The sequence below is a fragment of the Pongo abelii genome, chromosome 2, assembly GCF_028885655.2.
Source record: "Pongo abelii isolate AG06213 chromosome 2, NHGRI_mPonAbe1-v2.0_pri, whole genome shotgun sequence".
Taxonomy (NCBI): domain Eukaryota; kingdom Metazoa; phylum Chordata; class Mammalia; order Primates; family Hominidae; genus Pongo; species Pongo abelii.
Window position 1 is genome coordinate 8,667,659 of NC_085928.1, and position 20,067 is coordinate 8,687,725.

At 52.2% G+C, this 20,067-nt stretch overlaps 1 protein-coding gene across 2 annotated transcripts in view; it reads left to right on the plus strand.

Moving 5' to 3' along the window:
• RAB43 (RAB43, member RAS oncogene family) overlaps positions 1-17,925 on the plus strand; it is a 39,078-nt gene extending 21,153 nt beyond the window's left edge. Inside the window, exons 2-3 of one of the 2 annotated variants that reach the window (XM_063722448.1) lie at positions 10,394-10,577; positions 14,200-17,925. In XM_063722448.1, coding sequence (XP_063578518.1) covers positions 10,394-10,577; positions 14,200-14,450 — 435 coding nt within the window. In that variant the 3' untranslated portion in view covers positions 14,451-17,925. Of the gene's footprint in view, positions 1-10,393; positions 10,578-14,199 lie in introns of those variants that run through there. The other variant, XM_009238414.4, reaches the window with a different exon arrangement.
• Positions 17,926-20,067: the final 2,142 nt, after the last annotated feature.

Sequence of the window (20,067 nt, forward strand, 5' to 3'; positions counted from 1 at the left end):
GCCTCCTGAGTAGATGGGATTATAGGCATCCACCATCATGCATGGCTAATTTTTGTATTTTTTAGTAGGAACAGCGTTTCACTATGTTGGCCAGGCTGGTCTCGAACTCTTGACCTTAGGTGATTTGCCTGCCTTGGCCTCCCAAAGTGCTGGGATTACAGGCATGAGCCACTGCGCCTGGCCCTGTTTTTTTTGTTTTGTTTTGTTGTTGTTGTTGTTGTTTGTTTTTTGAGATGGAGTTTCACTCTGTTGCCCAGGCTGGAGTGCAGTGGCACGATCTCGGCTCACTGCAGCCTCCATCTCCCAGGTTCAAGCAGTTCTTGTGCTTCAGCCTCCTGAGTAACCAGGCTGACAGACATGTACCACCATGCCCAGCTAATTTTTGTATTTTTAGTAGAGACAAGGTTTTGTCACGTTGGCCAGGCTGGTCTTGAACTGCTGGCCTGAGGTAATCTGCCCACCTCAGCCTCCCAAAGTGAGCCACCACGCCTGGCCTAAAGCCTGTTTTGTTTGGCCGGCAGAAGGGTGGTTGGCTGGTTTGTTACTATTGAACTTGTTTTAGATAGCATATCCTTTTCTGATTGCCAGCGGGTCCCACCAGTCCTATCTTCTTACTGCCTTTTATGTCCCTTGTCTGGCCCCAAAGCCCAATAGTGCGGGACATTTGACTTAGATGGATAACCCACTCTGTGATGTGTGTTGTTGTAGGGGCAAGAGTAAAGAGCTATGGGAACATGAAGGAAAGAAGAGTTAATTCTGCTCAGGGTTGGGCCACAGGCCTATGGTGTCAGGGAAAATGAGACACTTTTGAACTGGGGTCCTGAAGGATAGGTAGGAGTGCACCAAAAGGTTAAGATGAATGCAGTTTATCCCAGAAAAGATCCCTAATGGTGAGAACAGCACTGCCTTGTCATGAGTGTGGAGACTCAGAGCGTAGTATAAGCTGGGAGTTACGTTTGGAGATTAGAAGAGGAAAGAAGCCTTATCCCTCACCCAACATGTGCTTCCTGACTGAGGCAGCGATGGGCAGGACTGAGCCCTTCTGTCACCAAGGTGAAAGAAGGGCCTGAAGCCCAGGACTGAAACCCTTGCAGCCTTGAAATCCCCACCCCATATGAAACTTAGCTGCCAACCCTTGCTGAGTGGGAGAGGAGGGGGAGTGCTGCTTTTCTGAGCATACACACGCTGGGAGCCCTTTTCCTTCCTAATTAGGCCTTACCCATACCCTCTGGGTCCAGTAGATGTTTCTGGACTTCACCCTTCCCCGAAGGTCAATTATAAGACAAGCCTGCTGGGAAAAGTTCAAATAGCTGGTGATATGCTAGGTGACAGGGCTTGGAGCTCATTCACAGTTTAGAGTCCCTGTTGGCTGGTCAGGTTAGTGGCTGGTCAGGTGAGTGTGCAGGAGGAGAGCTTGGGGGTGGGGGATAGAGAAAGTGCGGTTCCCGCTCTCAACTTGGCAAATGTTTTCAGCAGTTTAAGGCCATTTATGTGCCCTGGGCAGTGAAAAACACTCTTAGCCATAACAATATGCAGCTCACTCAGCTGGCAGTGTAAAAGGTTCACGGGGCAAAATGGTCCTCAGTACTCTCCTCCAGATTATGTTTCTGTCGGGCACCTTCTACATGCCAGGCACTGTGCTAGGTGCTGTGCGGATTGCAGAAAACTAGACTGATGCAGCCCGTGCCCTTGTGGAACTCATGAGGCAGAGAAAGTAAACCTTTAAAAAGTGTGTGTGCATGTGTGTGTGTGCATGTCAGGCAGTGACGTGCACTAAAGAAAAATAAATTGGGGTTGGGACAGGGTGGGACTGCTCTTTTAAGAACAGCCTTTTGGCCAGGTGCGGTGGCTCGTGCCTGTAATCCCAGCACTTTGGGAGGCCAAGGCGGGCAGATCACCTGAGGTCAGGAGTTTGAGACCAGCCTGACAAACATGGTGAAACCCTGTCTCTACGAAAAATAAAAGAATTAGCCGGGCGTGGTGGCACACACCAGTAATCCCAGCTACTTGGGAGGCTGAGGCAGGAGAATCGCTTTAAGCTGGGAGGCGGAGTTTGCAGCGAGCAGAGATCATGCCACTGCACTCCAGCCTGGGTGACAGAGTGAGACTTCATCTTAAAAAAAAAAAAAGCCTAGATGGGAATGAATGAGGAGGCCAGTCACATGGGCGTCTGGGAGAGCTTTTCAGGCAGGGAACACCAAGGGCAAAGGCCTTGATGCAGAGGCCTTGGAGTACTCCAGGAACGGCCAGCAGGCAGCTAGAGGCAGATCCTGGGGTTGTCACCTAAGGGTTGAGGGCAGAGGAGTTACAAGATCCTAGCACTGTTTCAGAAGCTGCATTATGCTGTGTGCAGAAAATAGACTGGGTGAATTGGAGGTGTGGAGACAGGCCTGAGGCCACGTAGACCCTGGTAAGAGGCTGGAGTGGCGGTAGGGAGGTGGGGATAAGTGGGCAGGAGGAGGGCACAGCTAGAGCAGATGCAGTGGGGACTCAGAGCCCACGTGTCCCTGCTGGTCCCAGCCTCTCCCAAGGCAGAGAGACAGCCAGACTGGAGTCTAGGACTCTGCGTTGGGATGCCTTGGCCAAGTCCCAGTGCCCCTCAGAGGCTCCCTCTTTCCTCTATAATGTCGGCTCCTGATCTCTGCCTGCAGGCAGTGGCAAGAACGAGTGAGATGGCCGGGACCCCCAGGAGTCCACAGGGTGGGTCTGCTTGCCTTCTGAGACACTGAGCCTAGGCCTGACCTCTCCAATAGATGGTATGATGGTTCCTGGTTGCTGTGTCTTGTCACCTGCCTGTTTCAAAAGTAGCGTAGCTAAAGTGACAGATCAGAGGCATTCAACTCTCATCCAGCCTCCCTTGGGTGCTGCCTAATGCCAGCTGGCTTGGTTGGGGTGGGGAGGGGTCTGGTCTGGGGAAGGGGCTCTCCTGACTTGGCTTCTCCCTCCTCTTTTGGAATATAGTAGGCATGGGTGAAGTGATCAAGCTGCCTGTTACACTAATCCCTCTCTGTGATCCCACGACAAGACTGCTCCACCCAGTGACCTGAGTGATTTTTTTTTTTTTTTTTTTTTGAGATGGAGTCTCGCTCTGTCACCCAGGCCTGGAGTGCAGTGGCAGTATCTCTTGGCTCACTGCAAGCTCTGCCTCCTGGGTTCACACCATTCTCCTGCCTCAGCCTCCTCAGTAGCTGGGACTACAGGCGACCGCCACCACGCCCAGCTAATTTTTTGTATTTTTAGTAGAGACGGGGTTTCACCATGTTAGCCAGGACGGTCTCGATCTCCTGACCTTGTGATCTGCCCGCCTCGGCCTTCCAAAGTGCTGGGATTACAGGTGTGAGCCACCGTGCCTGGCTGTGATATTTTAAAAACAAACCAGAGCACATCTTATCTTAGCCCGGGCTTCCCCTGGAAAACAGAGCCAGAGAGAAGGGCTCACATGCTTAGCTTTTGTTTTGGAGACTGACCTGGGGAAGGAGGCAAGGCTTAGATAGAGCTGCATCTTTCAATTAGCTGCCATGGGCAGTGGCCTTGACCCTGAGGACTTTACAAGGTGCATGAAGAATGTGTCTCACAGTGGTCCCTCTGAGAGGTGGGAGAAAAGAGCTTTATCCCTGTTCCCCGTTGGTCACAGGTGATCCCTAGGGTGCGGAGGCCTCTCTCTTCTGGGTCATGGAGGCATGAGCACACAGTGCTTACCGGCAGGCCTCCCTGGCCAGACTCAGAGATGCTCCCAGCGAGGGAGTGAGGGGCGCGGTGTGGGCAGGCCTTTGTGTGTGTGCAAAGCTGGTTGCTACAGCAGTGGCTGGAGTGCAGGGTGCACTGATAAGATATGTGAGTGGGAGAAAAGAGGAGACTGGCTCATATTTCCCTGCCTGAGACAATCTCCAGTGGCTTTACGTTGCAAGAAAAATGAAATCCACACTCTTGACTTTGGCCTGCAAGATCCTATATGCTCTGGCTCTGGCCCATGTCTCCGAACATGTCTCCTCCCAGTTTCCTTCTTCACGGCCATCTGGCCACACTGCCCTTTCCATGTCTCTAACACGGTAAGCATTCTTCTGCCTCTGAGCCTTTGCCCTGTTCCCCTGCCTGAACACCGTCCATGTGGTTGGCTCTTCATCACTCAGGCCTCAGCTCAGACACTTGCTCAGATCATCAAATAGACTGGCACCCACCCCCTGGGATGTCTGCCTGGCTTTCACATTCTGTAGCGTGCTCATGATCACCTTCTAAAAGGATCTGTGACACATTCTGTCTCCTCTTACTAGGATGGAGCTGGTTTTGCTCCATTCCCTGCTATATCCCCAGTTACCAGAGCAAAGGCTGGGACAAGGCAGGAGCTCAGCACATGTTGAATGAAAAATGAACGACTCATGTACACAGCCCAATATGTTTTTCTTTTGGTACTTTATATATTCTCCTTTGCATTAAAGTTCCTTTGTGTATATTAAAAACGTTTGCCACAAAATTATAATAGCTCAGTAAATATTGTTAAACGGATGCATTTATCAGCACCTTCTCCATGCTAGCACTTGGGCACATGGGTTTGGTCATTTGACTCTGACAGCACCTTTTTGTACGGATGAAAAACAGAATGGCCGGGCGCGGTGGCTCATGCCTGCAATCCCAGCACTTTGGGAGGCCAAGGCGGGCGGATCACCTGAGGTCAGAAGTTGGAGACCAGCCAGGCCAACATGGCGAAACCCTGTTTCTACTAAAAATACAAAAATTAGCTGGGTGTGGTGGCACACGCCTGTAATCCCAGCTACTCGGGAGGCTGAGGCAGGAGAATTGCTTCAACCTGGGAGACAGAGGTTGTGGTAAGCAGAGATCACGCTACTGCACTCCAGCCTGGGCGACAAAGCAAGACTCGTCTCAAAAAAAAAGAAAAACAGAATGAAGTTTAAGCCTAGAGACACAAAGCTGGTGACAGAGCATCAGGTCATCAGTAGTTATTTTGTTGGTTTTTCATTTAGTTTTTATTTTAAGCAAACTTAACTTGTGTATGGTTTGAGGAGTCATTTGGTTCTACAAGGATTGGTAGCAGAAGGTCTTAGGATACTGCCAACCCCCTGCCCTAGAGCAGCCACTTCCACCTCTTCTTTTGAAATAGGGTCTCAGTCTGTTGCTCAGGCTTGAGTGCGGTGGTACCATCTGGCATTTCTTGCAGGGCAGCTTTTTTCCAAGGAGCTTCTCTCTACTTCCATTTATCTGAAAATGTCTTGATATCACCCTGTCTTATGAGGGAAAATTGTGTTTGACAAGGACTTCAGCATTGAGAGTTTTTTCTTTCTGCACTTGTTTTTTTCTTTTTAGCACTTCTCAGCATTGTCTTCTGGCCTCCATTATTCTGAGAAGTGGTTATTTGTCATTTGTATTGTTGTTCCCATGTATAGAATATGTCTTTTATCAGACTGCTTTTCATATTTCCCCTTTATTCTTGTTTTCTGTCATTTTGACTGTGATCTACTTTGGTGTGTTTTGTATTTTTCTGCTTGGGGTTTGCTGAGCTTCTTGGATCTTTAAGCCAGGTGTGTTTCATCAGATTTGGAGATTTTTCAGTCATTACTTCTTTGGTATTTTTCCCTTATTATCACTATCTTTTCCTGGAACTGCAATTATGTGAGTATGAGACAGTTTGGTATTATCTCACATATCCTTGCGATTTTATTCATTTTCTTCAATCTTTTTTCCCCCTTCCTCATACTAACTCTTTATTGATTTTTCTTCAGGTTCACAGATTTTTTTTTTCTGCCATCTATAATCTGCTATTAAGCTCATCCAGTGAATTTTCCATTTATTATAATTTTTAGTTCTAGAATTTCCACTAATTTAAAAATTAAGTTTAGGCTGGGCGCAGTGGCTCACGCCTGTAATCCCAGCACTTTGGGAGGCCGAGGCGAGTGGATCACCTGAGGTCGGGAGTTCGAGACCAGCCTGACCAACATGGAGAAACCCTGTCTCTACCAAAAATACAAAATTAGCTGGGTGTGATGGCACATGCCCATAATTCCAGCTACTCAGGAGACTGAGGCAGGAAAATCACTTGAACTCAGGAGGTGGAGGTTGCGGTGAGCCAAGATCGTCCCATTGCACTCCAGCCTGGACAACAGAGTGAAACTCTGTCCCAAAAAAAACAATTAAGGCCGGGCGCGGTGGCTTACGCCTGTAATCCCAGCACTTTGGGAAGCTGAGGTGGGCAGATCACAAGGTCAGGAGATCAAGACCATCCTGGCTAACACAGTGAAACCCTGTCTCTATTAAAAATACAAAAAATTATCTGGGCATGGTGGTGGACGCTTATAGTCCCAGCTGCTTGGGAGACTGAGGCAGGAGAATGGCATGAACCCGGGAGGCGGAGGTTGCAGTGAGCCGAGACCGCACCACTGCACTCCAGCTTGGGCGACAGAGTGAGACTCCGTCTCAAAAAAAAAAAAAAAATTAAGTTTAATGTAAATATATTTTTTGAGACAGTCTTGCTCTGTTGTCCAGGCTGGAGTGCAGTAGCGTGATCTGGGCTCACTGCAACCTCTGCCTCTGAGGTTCAAGGGATTCTCATGCCTCAGCCTCCCGAGTAGTTGGGATTACAGGAGCATACCACGATGCCTGGCTAATTTTTGTATTTTTAGTAGAGATGGGGTTTTACCATGTTGGCCAGGCTGGTCTTCAACTCCTGACCTCAAGTGATACACCCACCTTGGCCTCCCAAAGTGCTGGGATTATGGGCGTGAAGCACTGCACACAGCCTGTAATTTTAATAATAATAAATAGTCTAATAAAACATTTTTTAATGTTTTAAGAAATAATTTTCATTTATTTCCTTAAATCCCCTATTCGTCCATTCATTATGATGATGTTTTTCTTTAATTCTTTGAACATACTTTCCTTGTAATTTTCTGAACATATTTAAAATCGCTGCTTTAAAGTCTCCCTACTAAATGCAATATCTGGGCCATTTTGGCATCAGTGTCAATAGATTACTTTTTCCCTTATCTGTGGTTCATATTTTCCTATTTCTTTGCATGTTTAGCAATTTTCAATAGTATATGGAAATTGTGGTTGATAACTTAACAAGACTCTGGATTCTGTTATCTTCTTTAGAAGAGTGTTGATTCTTGTCCTAGTAGTCAATTCAGTTACTGGCTGATCACCTTGAAGTTGTTTGTTTAGGCTTGTTTTTTATGTTTTGTTAGGGTGGATATGTGGAAAGACTAAGGTGTTTCTGAGCCTCGCTAATGTGGCAGAACTCAACCTCCAAACCCGAGGCTTATGTTGGTGAGGGCAGGTCTATGGAGGCCTATTCTTTAGGCATGGTCCTCACCCATAGTGACGTTCTGATAGCTCATATACGGGGCGCTAATGAGACACTAATGAGTCCTTTTCACTGTGTCTGGCTTGGAACTTCAGCATCCCCTAGCACTCCTGAACCTCTGTCTCTGGTCTGTTCTCAACTCTGGAAGGGGCACTCTCCGGTCAAGAGCTCACTGGGACACCTCACATAGACTTTTGGGCTCCCCCTGCTTATGTCTCCTCATTTCATCACATCATCTGCTCCAGACCCTGATCTCTGCCTCCTTAGCTCAGTGGGACTACTGTGCTCTCCCTGGATTCTAGCCCCGTGGTCAGGAAACTCCCAGGTAGAGGGTCACTATGATCATGAGGCGCCTTTCATGAGTTTTTCCTCTTTTAGGGGTTATGGTCTCAGGCTGCTTGTTGTCTACATTTCAAAAACGACAGCCTCATATATTTTCTCCAGTCCTGTGGTGTGTGTGGAGGGAGGGCTACTCTGCCACTAGCGATGCTGCCATGGCTGGAAGCTGCTCCAGGAGCCCTCTGACCGGCTCCAGGTTGGCTGATGTCTAGGCTGCTGCTCAGGTATTATCCTGGGATTTATCTCTCTTTCCATCATCCTGGCATCTCCCTTTGCCTCCCTTTTCAGTTGAACTCTCTGTTTTCTGGATCCCACATTTTCTTATTTTTTGTTGACTTCTTTAGGTAGAGGAACTTTCAGTCACTCCCTGAGGAAGGGTGGCAGGAAGGTGAATTTTTCAAGGACCGTATGTCTGGGAATGCCTTTATTAAACCCTCACACTTGACTACTGGTTGGTTGGGTAGAGAATTCTAGGTTGGAGATAATTTTTCTCCTCATTTTAAGGCATTGTTTTGTTGGCTGTCTAATGCCACGTGGGTCTTTTGTGTTCTTTCTTCTTACCTGTTGTTCTGGTAAGAACATCCATTTCCGCCCATGGATGCAGTGTGGTCTGCTCTGTTCCATTGTGTGTGTGCCTGGTGGGCCCCTCAGTCAATTCTGGATACTTTTCTTGAAATACTTGATTTCCTCTCCTTGATTGTATTGTTCTCTTTTTCTGAAACTCTGATTATCCTGCTCTCCTAGGCTGGTTCTTAATTTTATTTTCTTTTCTTTTTTTTTGAGATAGTCTCACTCACTCTGTCATCCAGGCTGGAGTGCAGTGGCACGATCTCGGCTCACTGGAACCTCTGCCTCCCAGGTTCAAGCGATTCTCCTGCCTCAGCCTTCCCAGTAGCTGGGATTACGGGCGTGCACCACCACACCTGGTTAATTTTGTATTTTTAGTAGAGATGGGGTTTCACCATGTTGGCCAGGCTGGTCTCGAACTCTTGATCTCAGGTGATCCTTCTGCCTTGGCCTCCCAAAGTACTGGGATTACAGGCGTGAGCCACCGCACCTGGCTTTCAATTTTATTTTCTCTCTTTTCCATTTCTTTGTATTTTTTCTCTACTTTGGAGGGATTTCTTCAACTTTATCTTCCAACCCTGATGTTGCATTTTTCATGTATGTTATCATATTTTTAATTGAGCTCTTTTTTCTTTCTGAATGTGCCTCTCCAAAAAAGATACTATTCTTTCCTTGTTCCATGAGTCTTTCCCTATTTCTGAAACGTTGACTATTGTTTGAGTACTTTGCCTCTGTGTTGTTTCTTCTGTGTTGCGTTTTTGCTGTTGTTTGGCTGGTGTCTTTCGTGTTATGTGTGGAGATGAGTTATCTCCACACCAGAGGTTATCTGGATCCCAGGCTTGTGTGGTGCACACATAAACCTTGCACTTCACCCCATGCTGCCATGCGTGAGCTGCAAGACGCATGAACTATGGAACATAGGCCTGGTTTTCTTAGAGCCACTCACTGAGGAGTAAATGGGACAACTCAGGAAAGAGGAGTCTTATTTGGCACATTGTGGCCCAGAGCTTTCACTCTTAGACTTCTCTGTGTTGGGGCTGGGGCAATGGTGGTCACCTCCACAGTGCCAGGGGCAGAGGCCCTGCCTTCAGGAACTGTCTGGGCCTCTGTGGCCTTTCCCCACCCCAGACAGACCTTGAGAGAAAGACCTTTCTCACATACCTTGAGAACTAGGTAAAGAGGCACCACGAGTGTTTGTGCCTGCAAAGGGGGCTGACGGACCTGCAGATTGGCACACGCCACAAGCTGGGTGTCAGTCTTCAGAGAGCCACGAGAACCTGTGATTGGTGGGGCAGAGAAGGCACGCCCAATCCCCAAGGTGTTTGGTCACCAAGATCCCTGGCATATGCCCCTTGGCTGGTGATCTCTGCCCAGAGTGGGTGGCCTCCTAGCCCCGCACAGACCTCTGCCCCTGCCCGGCCTGGTATCCATCCTGCCGGACTCTGCTTCTAAAAGACTCTAGGGAAGCTCCTCCCACCCATGGGCACCTCTTCTCCACAGCCCATGTCTGGTGGGAGGTGGAGCAGAGTAGGTGTTAAATGAAGACATGGGTGGCCAAAGCTCCTTGCTTTGGCCAAGCTGGGTCAGCTGATGGAAACTGCCTTGTACTCAAAGGCCCCATGGGAGGACTCTGCCCATTGCCACCACCAGTCACTTTTCCCACAGTCCTCATCACCAAGCTGTAGAGTCCTGAGGGAACCCTAATGCTGGAGGAGCCTCACACATAGCTGGGTACATGATGCTCTTGTAGGGGAGGGTACCTGGCCATGTGAACTGCTGGCTGTGCCTACTGCTGGCCGTGCAGTGCACCTGGAACCAACTTTCCAGCCGCCGGCCGCTTGAGCACTGGTGGTTCTGTGTTCGCAGCAGTGGGCCCAGTGCTGAGGGGAGACGGGTACACGGAGGGGCACACGGAGGACCTGGGCCAGCTCAGAGTATACCCCTTCCTCCACCTTTCCCTGGGGACCCTAGAGGGCCAGGACGGGCTGCTCACCTTCCCTTTGCTTCCCCGTTTTTCCAACAAGGTTGAGCCATTGAGTTGCTTTCTAAGGATTCAGAAGGCCTCCTAGCCCAGTGGAACCACAGCTCTGGGTGTGGGTCTGTGGGGTCACTCTGCCTGTCCCCATGTTCAGCCTGTGCCACTGGGTTCACTGAGGAACCTTATTTCTTTAGCTGCAGATCTGGGACACGGCCGGCCAGGAGCGGTTCCGCACCATCACCCAGAGCTATTACCGCAGTGCCAATGGGGCCATCCTTGCCTACGACATCACCAAGAGGAGCTCCTTCTTGTCGGTGCCTCACTGGATTGAGGATGTGAGGAAGTACGCGGGCTCCAACATTGTGCAGCTGCTGATCGGTGAGTTGGGGGTTCCTCGGGATCACAAATCCCATCACTCTGCCTGTCCCTGCCTCCCTCTGCTTTTTAAACACAGGGTAACCCTGAGTTCAGAGGGAGTCCCAGCCAGAGTTTGAGCCATGGTTTTGCAAATCCTGATCCCGCTAATCACTTAGAAAGTTACATTCAAGGCTGAGCACGGTGGCTCACGCCTGTAGTCCCAGCACTTTGGGAGGCCAAGGCGGGCGGATCACGAGATCGGGAGATGGAGATCATCCTGACTAACATGGAGAAACCCCGTCTCTACTAAAAAAATACAAAAAAATTAGCCGGTCATGGTGGCAGGCACCTGTAGTCCCAGCTACTGGGGAGGCTGAGGCAGGAGAATGGCATGAACCCGGGAGGCGGAGCTTGCAGTGAGCTGAGATCGCTCCACTGCACTCCAACCTGGGTGACAGAGCAAGACTCCGTCTCAAAAAAAAAAAGAAAGTTATATTCAAAATTGGAATTAGAGGAAAGAAGAAAGGGAGCTGAAGTTTGCTCTGCAGTTCTTCACATGTGTCAAGGTTTAGCTCTTGTACCCCGGCTTCTCCTCATTTAACAGGGGCTGGAGCTAGGCTCAGAAAAGTAGAGTGATTTATCTGGGTCCACATGGTCTGTGAGCATACACATGTAGGCTTTGAGTTTGCTTCTGCTGACCTCAAGTCTGTGGCTTTCTCTGTTGTGCCGCACACAGAGCAGGGACACTTGATGGCTTCCGTGCCTCAGAATCCCACAGAAGTCTTCTTCAAGTGCAGCTGCAGGGCCTCAACCTCCAGAGCATCTGATCCAGGCGGGCTGGGTGGGGCCCGTGAATGTGCATTTCTAACAAATTCCCAAGTGACACCCACCTTGCTGGTCCAAGGACCCCACTTTGAGAACTGCTGCTGTGGAAGGATGCAGTTTACCTTTGTTTTCCTTATATATAACCTTCCCAGACCTGGACTGGAGAAGCTCTTTAGCTCTTATGTTATCCCTGGGGTCCTCACCCCAACAGGTTGATTCTTTTTTTTTGAGACAGAGTCTCACTCAGTCACCCAGGCTGGAGTGCCGTGGCGTGATCTTGGTTCTGCAAGATCTGCAAAGCCACTGCAACCTCTGCCTCCCCGGTTCAAGCGATTCTCCTGCTTCAGCCTCCCGAGTAGCTGGGCCAACAGGTTGATTCTTCTGACTCAAATGTACAGACAGGGCCTGGACCTGACTCTAGCCAGGAAGAGGGTGGTGCCTGGTTCCATGTGGCCTGCCTTCCACAGCCTGTTCAGACTAGGACATGGAGTGCTTGGCATGAACAGAGCTTTCCTCACCTAGCCTAACCATTTCCCCCCCTTTTTTTGCTGGGGGTGGGGGACGGAGTCTCACTCTGTCGCCAGGCTGGAGTGCAGTGGCACGATCTTGGCTTACTGCAACCTCCGCCTCCCGGGTTCAAGCAATTCTCCTGCCTCAGCCTCCTGAGTAGCTGGGACTACAGGCGTGCACCACCACACCTGGCTAACTTTTGTATTTTTAATAGAGATGGGGTTTCACCATGTTGACCAGGATGGTCTCGATCTCCTGACCTTGTGATCCACCCGTCTCGACCTCCAAAAGTGCTGGGATTACAGGCGTGAGCCACCACACCCAGCCACCAATTCCCTTTTATCCAGGACATTTCTGAAAAACATTCCAGCCTGGCGTGGTGGCTCACACCTGTAATCCTAACACTGAGAGGCTGAGGTGGGGTGGATTGCCTGAGTTCAGGAGTTCAAGACCAGCCTGGGCAACATGGTGAAACCCCGTCTCTACTAAAAATACAAAAATTAGCCAGGCATGGTGGCGCACACCTGTAATCCCAGCTACTGGGGAGGCCAAGGTAGGAGAATCGCTTGAACCTGGGAGGCGGAGATTGTAGTGAGCCCAGATCGTGCCACTGCCCTCCAGCCTATGCGACAGAGTAAGACTCTGTCTTCCAAAAAATAATTAATTAAAAAACATTTTATTATAGAACTTTGTTTTTTTTTGAGACAGAGTCTCACCCTGTCGCCCAGACTGGAGTGCAGTGGCGTGATCTCGGCTCATGGCAAGCTCTGCCTCCTGGATTCACACCATTCTCCTGCCTCAGCCTCCCGAGTAGCTGGGGCCACAGGCGCCCGCCACCATGTCCGGCTAGTTTTTTGTATTTTTAGTAGAGACGGGGTTTCACCATGTTAGCCAGGATGGTCTCGATTTCCTGACCTTGTGATCCACCCGCCTCAGCCTCCCACAGTGCTGGGATTACAGGCGTGAGCCACCGCGCCCAGCCTATGGAACATTTTATACAGCTATGAAAATAGTATTTTATCTATTTATTTATACATACTTATATACATACATATATTTTTAGAGATGCAGTCCTGCTATGTTGCCCAGGCTGATCTTGAACTCCTGGCCTCAAGCAATCCTCCTGCCTCAACCTCCAAGTAGTTGGAATTACAGGTGTGAGCCACTATATCTGGCTTAGAATAGTATAATAATGAGCCCCCAGGTACCCATTACCCTGCTTCAGCAATTAGCAACTGAAGTCCAGCCTCCTCTCATCTGTACCATGTCACCTCCCCTCCCTCAGATTATTGAGACAAATTCACATCAAACCATTTCACCTGGCAGTATTCCAGCATGAACCTACAAAATATGTGAACACTTAAAAACAGCAATATTATTTTCTCATCTAAAAATACTGACATTTCCTTAATAATATCAAATAGCCAGTCTGTATTCAGATTTATAATTGCTCATAAAATTCATATGTGTTTTATTTTTTCCAGTTTGTTGAGATCAGGATCCAAATAAGTTTCACACTTTGAAATTGGTTGCTACATCAGTTAAGGTTACCAAGGAAATTTTAGATCTTTACAGACTCTTTTTTTTTTTTTTCGAGATGGAGTTTCCCTCTTGTTGCCCAGGCTGGAGTACAGTGGTGCGATCTCGGCTCACTGCAACCTCCGCCTGCCACTCCTGCCTCAGGCACCCGAGTAGCTGGGATTACAGGCCCCTGCCACCACGCCTAGCTAATTTTTTGTATTTTTTTTAAGTAGAGATGGGGTTTTATCATGTTGGCCAGGCTGGTCTTGAACTTCCAACCTCAGGTGATCCACCCACCTCAGCCTTCCCAAATGCTGGGATTACAAGCATGAACCACTGCACCTGGCCCAGACTCTTTTTTTTTTTTTGTCTTCCTTATAACCACATTACAAAAGTCAACCGTGTAGAGACTTTTAAAAAATTATTCTAGAAATTGGGTCAAGGAGCAATTTAACAGATTGTTTGGAACATAATGAAGTCATCTCATACCATCTAGGAGGATCTGGGTAAATTGAGATGGGGTCTCACTATGTTGCCCAGGCTGGTCTTGAATTCCTGGGCTCAAGCAATCCTCCTGCCTTAGCTTCCCAAAGTGTTGGGATTACAGGTGTGAGCCACTGCACCCGGCCTAAAAAAGGTTTTTTAAAGAAAAACAGATGACCATGCCGGGGTGTCCCTTTGTAGTGGTGGAAGGGAGTGGCATGGGGCTGTCAGCGTGACCCTCCCAGGTGGGACTGGGCTTGCCCAGCCCCCATGGCCTCATGCTGCCCCTGGCTTTCCTCTGCAGGGAACAAGTCAGACCTCAGCGAGCTTCGGGAGGTCTCCCTGGCTGAGGCACAGAGCCTGGCTGAGCACTATGACATCCTGTGTGCCATTGAGACGTCTGCCAAGGACTCGAGCAACGTGGAGGAGGCCTTCCTGAGGGTGGCCACGGAGCTCATCATGCGGCACGGGGGCCCCCTGTTCAGCGAGAAGAGCCCTGACCACATCCAGCTGAACAGCAAGGACATCGGAGAAGGGTGGGGCTGCGGGTGCTGACCAGGGCCAGGCCGGCAGACTGGGGGCTCCCCACCTCCTTGCTGTCCCCAGCCTGCCAAGCCCAGCCCTCCAGAGCCAGCCCTCCTGGGCACCGGCGACTACAGCAGCCGGGTGAAGCTCTGGAGCTCTGCATCCTGTGGCCTGGCTGCGGGATGGAGGCTCTCCTTGAGGAAGGGGAAGCAGGATACCCTGGCGGGTCACCCTGCCAGCCAGCAGCTGGCCCTCCACGATCTTCACATTCCAAGACTGGCCTGAACCCGCCGGTGTGGGCCACAGTAGGAGGGGCCAGCGGTCCTCCCTGTCCCATGCCTGCTGGCTCTGACCGTTTCCTCTCATGGGTTTGCTTAACCTGTGGCAGCAGGTTGCTGCTTTCCAGGGATGTGCCCAGTACCCTGGGTTCTTCCCGGTCATCCTGGGGCTCTGCGCAGAGCAGCAGAGCTAGAGCCATGAGACCCACAGACTCAGTGCCTGAGCGCAGCTCCAGGGAAGCCCCAGCCCCTTCCAGGCAGGGAACCTGCTTCCTGCCTTCACTGCCCCCGCAGCACTCACAGACATCTCCCTGGGGTCTGGCTCACTGCCTTATCAGGACCTCTGAGTTTTCTGACTTTCCGTGTAGCTTCTCATTTTCATCAGCACAGCATGGGGTCACAGCCCACAGCTAGGTAGAGACTGTCTGCTGGCTCGGGGCCCAGTGTTTTGCCACTCAGGTTGTAAAATTAGCTAATCCTTCAGTGCCAGCACTCAGAAGTCTGGCGGGTGGGGGAATGAGATGGGAAAGTGGACATTTAAGGTCCAAGTAGAAGCTTGCATCCTTGAGGCTCAGGGATGAGAGGGCACCGCAAGGCACCCAGCTTTACCCCACAAGCAGAAATCCTGCCAGCTGAGCGTGGGTCCCAGTCTAGTTTATGGAATCGAGTCTCCCAGACAAAAAAGGAAAGGCCCTGGCGGTCCTTGGCCTGGCCCATTTTATTCCCTGGACCCTTAACTGCCTCACCCTGAGCTGGGCACCAAGGTTAAAAGGCAAAAGTGGGGTGGGGGGATGTGGGAAGCAGCATTGTCCTCTGGGCATGTGGCTCAGAGGTATCACAGTGACAAGAGAGCCAGGGCTAGGGCTGGAGGGGCCAGGTGATCTTCCCTAGCCAATCCCAGTCCGTCTGTGTCAGCCCAGCTCTGCCTTGCAGCCCCCTCAGCATGGGTGCCCCCAGAAGTAAGCAGCTCTTGGACCCATGAGCAGGGCTGCATCAGGTTGTGGTCTAGCTCCCAAGGCCAGGCCAGGCATGGCTCAGTGCAGTCCCTGGGCCAGTGAGATGCCTCCCCCATGCCTCCCTGCCCTCTGCACTAAGCACTTTCCAGGCAGGCCTGGCCACAGGGCAAGAGCAGGCCTTACAGCAGTGCCACGGTGACCCAAGAGGCAGGGTTGGGGCCTGGACAGGGGTTCCTCTGCTGAGACTGAGACAAGCAGGGCTTGATGCTGGTGGTGGAGCCAGCATCTCACCTGCCAGGCTTCCTTTTGGGCAGGGAGGCTACCTGTGGAATGGCTGAGCCTGGTTCTGCAGGGGAGGAAGGCTGCCAGGAGCTGGGGGGCTGGCACCTGCATTGAGGGGAGTCTGGGTGCATCAGATTGGGTGGCGCCAGAGGCAAGGCTGCCTGGCTCCCTTTCTCAGCAGCTTTGCTTGTGGCAGGGGTGAGTGGAGCTGAGTGGGGTCTGGGCTCTGCCCCTGCGCCTCCACTGCAGTGCCTGGGCTCCGCTTGCAGGGCAGACAGTGCCTGGCACTGAGGGGTGCCCCCAGACCCCACTGTTACTGGATGTGCCGTGGGCAGTGCCTTCCTCCAACCTCACAACCTTTCTGCTGGGGCTGATGTTTCTTCGGTCACATGGTCAGAAGGGGCTGAGCTGGTCTTTCACTGCAGGCCCACTCTGGAAGAGAAGTCCCATGAAGCCTGTCCTTGCAGAGCCCCTCTGTTTTGGGGGAACAGGGAGCATGCACGGGGTCTTGGGAGCAAAGGCCTGGGCTTCCCTGTTTGAATTTCAGCCCCAGTTCCAGGGCAAGTCCCAGCCACACTTACCGGTACTGCCCACCACCAACCACTGCCCACCTCTGAGAAGCCCGGCTCTCCTACTCTGCTTCCAGGCCGGGGCCTCACAGGTGGGGCTGTTACCTTCCTCAGGGCTTAGGGAGGGAGGGAGGACATGGACAGGGCCCTCCACCCTGGCTCCTTCACAGGGATGGTAGCTGACCGGTGATGGGTTCATTTGTCACCTTGGACTGTGAGCCACTTCCATTTCTTGCCCCCCAGGCAGGAGCAGCCTCACTCCAAGGGCTTGGCCTGGAAAAGCAGGCTCACCTGGGACTCCACGTTCCTTCCCCCACTGCCACTGTGCCCCCCCACCCCGTCCCTCCACCCCAGAAGCCCTGACCTCTCATTTGGGCACCTTGCTGTCCTCTGGGCTTCTCCTCTGCCCAGGTCACCCTGTGGCAGGCCTGGGCCCTCAGGATGTTTCAAAGGCTCCACAGCTCCACCTGGCTTCACTCCAGCACCATGCCCCTGGAGCACCTCTGTCCTGTCTGGGCCAACCTGGTCTCCCTGCCCCATGCCCTCCCCTGGCTCTTACCAACCTGCCCTTTTATTCATGCCATTTGGGGTCACAGATGGCCTAGCTGGACACAGCTCCCAGAACCGGCTCCACCCTGGGGCCTTACCCCTAGTACCCCCTGGCAGGAGCAACCCACCCCATGGTCGAGGGACTGAAGCCATTTCCTACAGAGAAGCGTTCCCACCCCCTCTCAGGCACAAAAGCCGGTGTCCAGGGGCTCAAGACCTGTACCTGGGGTTGCAGGGGCTCCTGCCCTGCTGTATCCCACCGGGAGGGGGCCCCACTGCCCTTCCAGCCCTTAAAACTGGGCTGGGAGAGAAGATGGGGAAGTGTGTGAGACAAAACAAAGCCGGCTTGTTTCCTCCCCTTGGCAGGCCAAGCTCTCCCGGCAGCCTGGGCTCTGGGGCGGAAGGAGAACAGTGCCATCTCTTCCTTTGTTGATAAATGGCCAAAGAGTGGGAGCAGGTGGGGTCGGGCCAGAGTGCAGGGGAGAGGGCAATGGTGGAGGTGGCCGGTGGGGGGAAGCAGAGGGAGGTGGGCTGAGGCCTGGGTGGGGCTAGTGTGATGCTGGCTTAAGGAGCTGGAGGGGTTCCTAATACACATTTAATTCAGTTTCTCTTCCCTAAGAGGCTGCCGGAGTTGGGGCCTCCTCCAGCAGAGACCCTCTGACCCCTGCAGGGCCTGGACTTGGGGTGAACAGGGCTTCAGTCAGCGCAAGTATTCCATTTGCATTTGGTAATTTTTCAGGTCACCTATTTATGAATATATAAATCTTTATACCAAATCTATTTTTTAAAACATGGAAAAGTTGCCTTTATGGAAACTTGGCAGAGCCAGAGTGTACACATTCCTAAACCATTAAACAGATTTCTATAACAAGCCACTGCACCCAGGACTGGTTCTCTCATCTTTGAGCCCAGAGGCGGCCCAGGTGGCCACGTGCCTCAACTAGTCTCCAGGCCTGGGGTGGTAGACATGCTGCCCCTGCCAGTCTGCCGCCCAGAGCCCTGCGAGACCTTCCCTCTGTCCCTAAACCCTTGGGGGACCCCCTGAGCAAGAAGCAGTTGGTGCCTGAGGGGCAGAGGAAGCTTGGGCTGGGTCCCTTCTCTGCCAGGGACACCCCAGGTTCCCCCCATTGGGTTTGTGTTGGAGAGGGCTCTTTGGTGATTGGCAGGGGCACCCTCACCCCGACCTCCCCATGAGGGAAGTGTCACTCTACTGAGCACACAGGCCTGGGTGAGGAGTCCCTTGCCCGGGTCTTGTAGCCACATTGATCCCACAATGGCAGGAACAACCCACCCCATGGTCGAGGTTCCCCCCACCCCTGGATCCTGGGCTGAAGACATTTCCTCCAGAGAAGTGTCCTCACTCACTCTCAGACACAAACGCCAGTGTCCAGGGGCTCAGGGCCTGTGTCTGGGCTTTGGGGGGCTCTGACCTGTTGTTATTCCGAGTTAGGACTTAAGAACACCATGAGGGGCTCCTGCTCCTGTGATGTGACCAGCACAGAGATGTCACCAGGCACACAGTAGATGCTCAGCTTAGATAAGTGCCTGAATCAGGTCTCTGGCACTGGGAAGCCCATGAAATCCATAGTCCGCCCACCAGTATAATCAGGGGTCTATTCCTGATCACTCAAATAAGGGGTTCTCTGCTGAAAGGGACTCTTAAAACAGCAGGGCTGCTAGTCGGTCACCCTGAGGAAGAAGGGGGGGGCCAGCAGTGCTGCAGCACCTTGCCAAGCTTGACTCTGAGACAAACTGACATGATGGGGCTCAGAGCAGTCTGCCGTTGAAACCCAGGTGTGCCCTGACTGTCCTGTGGCTCTGGGCAGGTCATTTCTCCTCTCTGGGCCTTGGTTTCCTCAAACCTGGGATCCTATTCCCTGTCCCATTTGCATCCTGGGGAGCCCCGAAGAGATCCCAGGAGGGGAGTGCTTTGTGCACTGAAGGCCTAGAACAGGGCACTGGAGGAGGAAGGCCCAGAGCCCTGGCTCTCAAGACAGGCCTGGCTCCAAGCACCTGCCATCCTTCCCAGGGAGAAGGAAGGCCTGATGTCTGGATTCCCCATTCTCTTCTGAATGCCAGGAAGCACCAGAGTGCGCGTGTGCCCCTTGGAAGACAAACCCACAACCAGGCCTGTCTGAGCCCGGCCATCCGCACGCTCCCCAGAGGCTCAGACCTGGGTCAGTCTGTCCCTAGGGCCCTCTGAGGCCTCTGCCCAAACCACAGGACTGCCCAGACCCCAGAGCGAACTGAGACAGCACAGGTCCACTCCTTGACTTCAAAGTATGGAAGCTGAGACTGGAGCCCAGAAGAGTCTTGCTCAAGGCCCCCACGATGTTCACTCCTGAGTCCCCACCTGCAGGCCCAAGCTGGGTGCTGGGTCCCAGAGGTGAGTCTGCCTTGCTGCCTCCAAGGGCTCCCAAAGCTCCAACCTGGACCCCACTCCTCCCTGCATACATTTGCCTCCGGGCTTGACTGAGGGCTGGGATTGGCCAGTCCCGCCCTCAGGGAAGCCAGGAGGCAGGGGGGCCCCTTGCCTGTCCTCACCTTCACCCTGGCTACTCCCATCCCCACCCACCTCCTGCCAGGGCCTCTGTCCCAGCCTCTTCCTGACCTGGTCCTGCCTGGGCCTCTCCTTGTGGCTGCAGAGAGCATCCCCAAGCAAGACCCCTCGCCACAAGGTCCCGACTCCCTCACTCAAGACCTCTTCCACGGTCCTTGTGGCCCTCGGGCTCCTTAGAGAGGGCCCAGCATTGGCCACTCTCCCCTGACCTGGGCACACACAGCCACATGCTGCTCTGCCACCCCCAGTCTGAGCTGCTTCCTGCAGACCGACCATCTCAGGCCTCCTGAGGTGTAATGGGCTTCTCCAAGCCAAGAGTTCCTGTTCCCAAACATCCTGAGCTGGAGCCCCAGGCCCCAGGAACAGCCATCTGGCCCTGACCCTGAGCTCCCAGACACTCCTATGACCCTGCAGAGGGCAGGAGGCCAGGCCCCATCTTGCCCAGGGGTTGCA